Source organism: Mya arenaria, chromosome 12 (assembly GCF_026914265.1).
Source record: "Mya arenaria isolate MELC-2E11 chromosome 12, ASM2691426v1".
NCBI lineage: Eukaryota > Metazoa > Mollusca > Bivalvia > Myida > Myidae > Mya > Mya arenaria.
In genome coordinates, this window is record NC_069133.1 from 10,550,485 (window position 1) to 10,560,212 (window position 9,728).

At 40.1% G+C, this 9,728-nt stretch overlaps 1 protein-coding gene across 1 annotated transcript; it reads right to left on the reverse strand.

Annotated features, from left to right (window-relative positions):
• Nucleotides 1-343: 343 nt before the first annotated feature.
• LOC128210436 (zinc finger MYM-type protein 1-like) lies at nucleotides 344-7,603 on the reverse strand. Its single transcript, XM_052914786.1, has 10 exons — nucleotides 7,366-7,603; nucleotides 6,933-7,121; nucleotides 6,199-6,445; nucleotides 3,425-5,454; nucleotides 2,800-2,859; nucleotides 2,249-2,305; nucleotides 1,802-1,867; nucleotides 1,554-1,622; nucleotides 1,022-1,055; nucleotides 344-524 (listed from the first exon to the last, which is right to left on the reverse strand). The coding sequence occupies exons 1-10, from the start codon at nucleotides 7,601-7,603 to the stop codon at nucleotides 344-346; spliced, it is 3,171 nt and encodes a 1,056-aa protein (XP_052770746.1).
• Between the last annotated feature and the right edge of the window lie 2,125 nt (nucleotides 7,604-9,728).

A 9,728-nucleotide genomic window follows, 5' to 3' on the forward strand; every position in this document is an offset into this window, starting at 1 on the left:
GCCAACCTTCATGTAAAGTTTGATGATCATAGGTCAATGAATTTTTAAGTTTGCCTTAAAGGTCACTGTTGTTGACCTTTAACCTGATGACCCCTTAAATCAATATGGGTCATTTACCGTTCCGGCCCAAATTCCATATCAATATTTATGCAAAAAGCTACAGAAACAAGTTTGATGACCATAGGTCTAAGGATTGTCGAGTTATCACTCGGACAAGCTTTGGTCTACGGACGGACCGACATGTGCAAAGTAATATACCCCTCTTCTTCAAAGGGGGGCATAATAACTTGAGTAGCATACAGCATTAAAAGTAAAAATGCAATTTCATATGAAAAGTATATCTTTACAGATATTTCTCGCTTAGTAAAGTCAGCACAGTTGTTGCCGCATCAAAGAACTTCTTCTCTGACTTCTTGGCAGCTGTGGCTTCAACATAATATGTTGTCTGCACTTCCTTTAAGGTTCTTGGTTTCCTGTTTAAAACATTTGAAGAAATATCACACAGTTCATAGTGGTGAATAATCCTGAAAAAAAACTCATATACAACATACAATTATATTGTTTTCAAGTATTCAATTATTACTCATCAATACAACAGTTAAGAATGCACTCTTGCTCCTAAATGTAATTTACCACCATTGATACAAATGTTTTGATATGTCAAAAAGGATGAATAAATGTCAAAATCAATGGTTCTTAAGAAGGGTAACAAATTTTATTTGAAAGAAAGGTGCATTAAATGTGGTATATACACCTTATGAGACTATAGAAGATCACAGTAAAACTTTTATCATTCACCAATCGTTTAATATTTTTTTCTGTTTTCGACTATTAAATGCACAGCTACAATACTATCAGTATTAAAATTGATATTTTCCAAATGCATTATTTTATGAGTAGTTAAAGGTTTATCACTTAAAATATATGACTGTTGAACATGTGTTTAGATTGATTTTGATTAATAGTGTCACTTTAAGTATTTGGTGTATTTAAAATATAAGAAAATAATGGACAATCATACTTTGACTTTGTCTTGAATTCCACATTTGGGCCAGCTGAAAATCAAAAATGATACACAAATATTACTTACTACAGCTTTTAACATTAATTTTGATTAGTGATTACTTTCATGTTTAGTAAATTCATATGACACACTAACAAACAGTACATGGTATGGTATTATTTCCATGTTACATGTTGTACTGTTCTGTGGTAATATAATAAGAACATTGAATAACAGACCATTGTGTATGCAAAGTGGTGGGTCATACCTGAAACAGGATTCATGCTATGTGTGAATTCTGTACAACCGTTTAACAAAAACTAATTATAATTATTGAAATACATGCACACAATACGTCAATTGTATTCGCTGACTACTAGCTGGTAGGCTGAGCTTATTAGATCCTGCATAGCTGATCAGAGACCACTGCACATGTATGTCAATGCCAAAAAGGGAAGCAGGCATTCAACACATATACACAAGAAGGAATAGAAGTGTTGATAAATATTTTCATATAACATTTCAATCCCATCCAAATTCAGCTTGTTACCTTTCCTTTTCCCCGTGCTACTTGGTTCTTTTGTACAGGAATTGGCAAACATATCGCAGAAAGGCATATCTGTAGATAGAAACAATTTTATAGGATATTGAGTTGTAAAAAAAGAACATACTGATTTTACACATGTATGTTGCTTTTTCCTAGTATTAAATATTCAAAAGACTGTGTTTCACTATCCATGCAGTAACAATTAAGTAATGTAAACAAATGTTTGTTGTTGTTTTTTTCAAATAAATTACCCTTAGTGTCTTCTCGGATGTCAACCTTCGTCTCAGTACCCTCTATGTCATCCAAGTCTGCCTCGCCTTAAAAAGTAGTAAACAAAGGAATGGTAAAGGCCATGAATTTATACATTAAAAAATATCCAAAAATGTTTAAGCTTTAATTGGCCAATTGTAATTGATTTTATTTTAACAGTTATTATTTTGTGTGTGTGTGTGGGGGGGGGGGGGGGGGGGGAGGCGTAACTTATCATAACTTATAACATTCTTTTCATTATCATGACTTTTATACCATATAAATATACCACTCATTGCCATTCAAGGTAGTCTTTAAAAAAAAAATTAAAAACATGAAGAAAAGAGTTCTAATATATATATTTGTAATTAATCAGTTATTATACTGTATTCATATAACAGATAGATGCATGTTGCCATTCTGTGTGAATGCCATCCACTTATGCATACCCGAACTACATGCCACCTCAAACATGCTCCAAGTCCTGGATGGACTACCAGTCAATGCTGAAATATATTTATAAAAATGAATCGATAATTAATAATGATTCAATAATTCCCCACAGGAGCCCCGTTTTATACAGCCTATTCCATTTCCTTACAGTTATAATTATGGGTATATATTTTTTTAAGGATAACTATAAATACACTTTCTTATCATCATACTTTAAGGCCTCAAGCCTTGACAAATACGGACATTTATTAGAATGTTGGAAATTAGTGGTTTTTACCCAGAAAATGTATGTTTGTTTACAAAAGTGCATTCTCACAAATTAGACACCCCTACGACAGACTGGTCCAACTTCAAAACACACACGGGTTTAAATGTGTAAACTTGCGATCGAGTCGAGTCATTGTGACATTGAGAGCGGATCAATATAGGTGTACCAAAACTAATTTATAACTGCTAATATACGTATTGGATTAAATGGCATTGTTAAACTTATGTGATGAAGGAGTTCTGTTTCATATATTCACTTGTTTATCTTGGAAATATTTACCATCGAAACCTAGCAGGTTGAACGGGTCTTTTTGAGGTTCGTCCTGCCTGTTCACGGCAACTGGAATTTGACATACATGTGATTTAAAGTGGATTCAAAAATGGATTATTTTTTTTGCGGGGGGGGGGGGGGAATGGATTGTACAAAATATTCGGTAAGTCATATTGCAATTGAAAATTTGGTTTTCGCCATAATGTTAGCTTCCTTTGAATAAACTTTATTCCAGTTGTTTATGTTTAATTATAATTAACTTAAATTATATCATAACTGTAATCAATGTTTAGTCTTTAACTTTTTCAAGGTCGATTACCGAAACTTTTATTATTACTCGCAACTAATTCTGGGCATTATCATTAAGTCAATCATCTATGTCACATTCAGGCGCGTAGCTGGATCAAAATCAATGTGGACGCCCATTGAGGCGGCGAAGCCGCCGAAGTGCTAGGGGGGTCTGGGGGCATGCCCCCCCGGAATTTTTTGAAACTGTTGAATGTAAATGGTGACATCTGACGCATTTTGGAAACGTATTATTGCCTTAAAATACTGAAACAAATTTCTCTTTTCACATCTGATTTATTTATTTGTGAACACATTCATTAAACAAAGTCAAGCCTTCGGCTTTTGCTTCCAGCGAATTTAGACACTACCTGGTCAATGTCAATGTTAACATCCCGATATACGTGCATCAGGGCAAGTCCTGTCATGCGCTCTGTCCGCATCGTCGACCTCAGGTAGGTTTTCACCCTGCGCATAACGCTAAAGCTCCGTTCAGCAGTAGCAGATGATGCCGGCATGGTCAGAAGAATGGTGAGTACTGTATAAACTCCCTTGTAAAGATCCGGATTGGTTGATGCTACAGTTTCACACAATGTGCTTGGTTTGTCATTTTCATCCATCAATTGCCATCTAGCCTTCCACCGCCTAACCTCGTTATGGAATGACTGGTTTCCCTGAGGTAGGTCCACCGAATACCCCGCAAAAATGAGATCCACCATTCCGTCTGTGCAAAGGTTCAACTTGGATGGAATCAAGTACTGTGCACGGAATCTTTCCTCGGCCACAATCAATCTGTCGCTAAGTTCTTGACACAAATGGTCCAAGAAAGGGAAGTAGAGAGCTCGCTGCCAATACTGTTGTGGATCATTGGCCGGTGGGTTTGCCCGGTTTCGTTGGCGTTGAGCAAGACGGGGCATTGAAGGTTCAATCTCAAATTCTGCTGCAATATCTTTAGCGCTCTGAAACAATGCTTCCCAGACATTAGGGTCTGCCCTTTCGTTTTGAAACTGGCGGATGAGGGTTTGACTTTCTCGCGTTGCCTCAAGCAAATCGCAGTCGACTGCCTGAAGAAGATAAGACAACGGAACTGTACTTTGCATAACGTGCTCAGCAACGACCAGTCCGATTATGAAGTCAAACTTCATGATCGACGCCAAGTGTTGGCCTGCCTTGTCATCGCCATCCTCCTGTAGCTGTTCAAGGGCATGAACAACAACGCTGTATGCTGACTTGAACGTTGAGAGGGCATCGGCTCGGCTAGTCCACCTAGTTTCACACAGAGTTCTCAGTTTGGTGCGTTTCTTCAGCTTTTCCTGTGCGTCTTGGTCAGCAGCAAGTTCATCAACAAAGAAGTTTAGTCTTTTGGCCGAATAATCAAATGCAAACCCTACCTCTTGCACAGTTGTCATCACTGACCTTATGCATGGGTCCTTGCTGCTATGCATAACTGCTAGGTTGAGGCAGTGGGCTCTACAGTGTACATACAGCGCAGACGGCACCCGTTGACGAATTCGTGCCTGTACGCCCCTGTGCTTTCCAGACATATTTGCGGCACCATCATAAGCCTGAGACCGCATCTTATCTACTTCGATTCCATGATTTTCAAGAGAGGTCAAGAGTAGTTCTGCAAGTACCTCGCCAGTTGTTCTACTTGCTTGAACAAATCCAAGAAAATCTTCACGGACTCTAAATTGCTGGGAACCGCTTCCACGTTGGACAAATCGCAGACACACGGACACCTGTTCTTTTGTTGACTTGTCGGTCGACTCATCGGCTATAAGAGCGAAACAGACTGCATCATTGCATGCCTGCACAATTTCGATCTGTATCTGCTCAGCACACAAACAGATCAGTTCATTCTGTATGTCGGGCGATGTGTATGTTGCCCTACGATTTTCTGGAACATTTAGATGCTGTGCTAGGATAGGGTCATCTGCTGCCTTTGAATGCAGTATGGCTAAAAAATTGCTTCGTTCTTCTGTATTACCTCTGATAGCGATATTTTGCTTACCACAAAGGACGATAACTTCTATAATTTTCCTGAGAATATGGCGGTTCTGCTCCACTAGGCGTCTGTGACTGTCCGATACAGAACTTGTGATGGGTTCCATCTTACCTGATTGTATATCAAGAAAATGTTCCGCCATAGCTGTAACATTGTGATGGTTTGACTCTGCTAATTCGTGCCTCTTGACGTACTTGGCTAGGTTGGACCAATCCTTCACTGGTGTACTGATGAAAGTTTTCTCCTTCGCATCTTTCCGTCCAAATACGAAACAGGGGGCGCAGAATAAGGCATCTGTAGAAATCGAGTATCTGAGCCAGGGGTGGTCTGTCAACCAGCTTGATGACAGCTTTCTCATTTTCCCATGGATGCTTCTACAAAAGAGAAAACAAAAGATGTATTAGTTGACCTGGTTCTGACTTCTATCAAGGAACAGTTTTCACCAAGAAGTGTCCGGTAAATTGTATTATAAATTTACCAAAGCTCTTTTTTGATGCAACTTCCATAACCTATAAATGTTTAAAATATAATGCAACTAGGGTCTACACTATTTTGTTTACCTAACCCTGTACCTGCTATTCGCGACTATTCATGCTTACTCAAACAGCTTGAATCCAGACCAGACGCCGAGTATCTCATCTGGATCCAAGTTTTTTTTAATACTAGAAAAAGGGTATACCAAATTTGAAGAAAATCGGACGATATTTAAAATTGAAGTAGACGATATTTTTAGCAGACGACAATTTTCGTAGCCGCCCGGCTAAGGGTAAAAAGCATGACTAAACATATATGTTACATACTTAACTAATATCGACGACGTGATCGAGATTTAAAGGTCTGTCAGACTGGGGGCGTATTCATAAAGCTTCTTAGGAAAATCTCAAATTAGAGTGATAAATTCAAAGGCAGATTTCTCGGTTTTTACCCACAACACTTCAATGAAATTGTGTATGCTCAAATGTTAAACAACGTTTTACACAAGCATGCCATGTTGCAATGAAGTATAATTGAAAATAAACTGGAAATTTGCATTTTAAATTTTTACTTGAGTTGGGGATTTTTAAATCTGCGTGTCACTTAATTGTATTTTTTTGCATTCAAAAGACAACACAACCTACCTTGAGGGAAAGTTGAACATATGGCAGTCAGTCCATGTGTCTTTCAATATCGACCATTTCCACTTTGCTTCAAGTTCTCCACTTGCCGCAGTAGCTATATCAGGATATGAAGGACCACTGTGGGTAGACTTAACTGGCTGAGCCTGTCCAGGTTTGGTGCTGTCAGATTCTGTGGCAGATAGATCTAGGTCCATGCTGTTTGCATGCTCCGAAGGTGCCGTGCCGGTTGCTTCTGGGCACGCAGTCGCTGTCGCGGTTTCAAACATCCGCTTGAACATTTTGTCCAGTGTCATAGGTTTTGTTTTTTTCATTTTTTACAACAGCCCGAGGACGACCGCCATGAATTAATAAAATATTAAAAATATATTGACGTCACTTTCATATGTAGTGGATGACATACTAGTTGTGACGTCAAGGTTATGACCGCATAGTATGACACAGTTATCGACCGGGTCACCCAGAGTGGCGTGTAATTGACCTGATGTGCCGTTTTACTTTAAGTATTACACACTTTTTTCGTTTAAATTATTAAAAAAAAATATACTTTTATTTATTCAATAAAAGTAAACTCGTGAAAATAATGTGCACGCCCGGGCGTCTTGGCGTAAAGGCAGCTACGCGCCTGACATTAACCTGGTTTGTATTACAACGTTGTAAAATAATAAATATCACGACTATTTAAATTTCAAAAAATCTTATAATGCATATAAAGAGTGATGAATATAAGCAAATACCTATTGCCGACTCCGATGCTGATGACCCGGGAATGCCGCTGAAGGCAGGCGTCCCCTTCATATCCTGTATTATTGCCAAAGTGGTGTCATCCGGGATAGGCATCGGCTTACCCCCACCCGTCTGCCTGGCGTTGGCATTTTCTTTGGCAACGACAGCCTTGGCACAGCTCACCATCTTTCGATGTTTTTCTTGGAGTAAATTTAAAAAAAAATCCATATTGTTTTGTATCAAATAACACTTCAAAGGCTAGTAAATAAAACATTGGATAAATAATCTTAAATAAAGCCATCAGAAATATCAAATAGGCACTGGAGGAGCAAATTAAATAAAAAAGAAAATTGCGTTTGTCATTAATTTATACTGGTATGTATTTACATATTAATTATGTTTTTATATGTGTTATATCATCAACAAAATAACAAGATTCAATACCTTTAACCTCATCGACCGTGCGAAATGCACGGCCGACAGCATTAACTGCTTGTGTAATTTTCATCCAAGCATTGTCCTGCTGTACTTTGGTGTTTCCCCCGACTTTGTTTGCAATTTTTTTCCCTAAAAGATCGCCACAGCCGACGAAACCTTCCCTTATTGCGGCCTTTTCTACATCGGAAAAATTACTAGATCGTTTTTTTCGATTAGCTGTGGCGTCAACTGTGAAGTCAGCCATGTTTTTGATGTTTCAGACGACACACTGTTTACAAATACGGCAAAACGCGCACTGACCGGAACCATGCTATCGATGCATTATGGGATCGTTTTGGTTAGGTTAACTATAAACTATTTGGATATCTCGATAACCGTAATGGTTAACTTAGCCGCTGCATTTTTTGCGTTTATACAAACGGATAAACGGTTTGGATAAAATGGCCAACTTGGTTAAAGTTAACCGCTGGACAACTATAACCAGCGGTTAAATCTAACCAACTTTTATACAATTGGCTGCAGCAGATGTTTTACGGTTGAAAAATATTCTGGCGATTGCCGGAGTTGAACCGGGTCCGCCTTCTCAGTATAATATTATTTAGCAGAAGTCAAGACTACATGGCCACGGAGGCAACTGACATTGTCAAGTTATTGAACAATATTCGACGTTGAATGAAGAGTAACGGAAGATGGTACTGTGGTTGCCGACGTTGTATGAAGAGTAACGGAAGATGGTACTGTGGTTGCCGACGTTGTATGAAGAGTAACAGAAGATGGTACTGTGGTTGCCGACGTTGTATGAAGTGTAACGGAAGCTGGTACTGTGTTTGCCGACGTTGTATGAAGAGTAACGGAAGATGGTACCGTGGTTGCCGACGTTGAATGAAGAGTAACGGAAGATGGTACTGTGGTTGCCGACGTTGAATGAAGAGTAACGGAAGATGGTACCGTGGTTGCCGACGTTGTATGAAGAGTAACGGAAGATGGTACCATGGTTGCCGACGTTCAATGAAGAGTAACAGAAGATGGTACCGTGGTTGCCGACGTTGAATGAAGTGTAACGGAAGATGGTGCCATGGTTGCCGACGATGTTTGAAGTGTAACGGAAGATGGTACCGTGGTTGCCGACTTTGTATGAAGAGTAACGGAAGATGGTACCATGGTTGCCGAATTTGTATGAAGAGTAACGGAAGATGGTACCATGGTTGCCGACGTTGTATGAAGTGTAACGGAAGCTGGTACCGTGGCTGCCGACGATGTATGAAGTGTAACTGAAGAAAGTACCATGGTTGTCGACTTTGTATGAAGTGTAACGGAAGCTGGTACTGTGTTTGCCGACGATGTATGAAGTGTAACGGATGCTGGTACTGTGGTTGCCGACGTTGTATGAAGTGTAACGGAAGATGGTACCGTGGTTGGCGACGATGTATGAAGTGTAACGGAAGAAAGTACCATGGTTGCCGTCGTTGTATGAAGTGTAACGGAAGAAAATACCATGGTTGCCGACGTTGTATGAAGTGTAACGGAAGAAAGAACCTTGGTTGCCGACGATGTATGAAGTGTAACGGAAGATGGTACCGTGGTTGCCGACGATGTATGAAGTTTAACGGAAGATGGTACCATGGTTGCCGACGATGTATGAAGTGTAACGGAAAATGGTACCGTGGTTGCCGACGTTGTATGAAGTGTAACGGAAGCTGGTACCGTGGTTGCCGACGATGTATGAAGTGTAACGGAAGCTGGTACCGTGGTTGCCGACGATGTATGAAGTGTAACGGAAGATGGTACCGTGGTTGTCGACTTTGTATGAAGTGTAACGGAAGATGGTACCATGGTTGTCGACTTTGTATGAAGAGTAACGGAAGATGGTACCATGGTTGTCGACTTTGTATGAAGAGTAACGGAAGATGGTACCATGGTTGCCGACGTTGTATGAAGAGTAACGGAAGATGGTACCGTGGTTGCCGACGTTGTATGAAGTGTAACGGAAGATGGTACCATGGTTGCCGACTTTGTATGAAGAGTAACGGAAGATGGTACCATGGTTGCCGACGTTGTATGAAGAGTAACGGAAGATGGTACCGTGGTTGCCGACGTTGTATGAAGTGTACCGGAAGCTGGTACCGTGGTTGCCGACGATGTATGAAGTGTAACGGAAGAAAGTACCATGGTTGCCGACGTTGTATGAAGTGTAGCGGAAGCTGGTACTGTGGTTGCCGACGTTGTATGAAGATAACGGAAGCTGGTACTGTGGTTGCCGACGTTGTATGAAGTGTAACGGAAGCTGGTACTGTGGTTGCCGACGTTGTATGAAGTGTAGCGGAAGCTGGTACTGTGGTTGCCGACGTTGTATGAAGTGTAACGGAAGC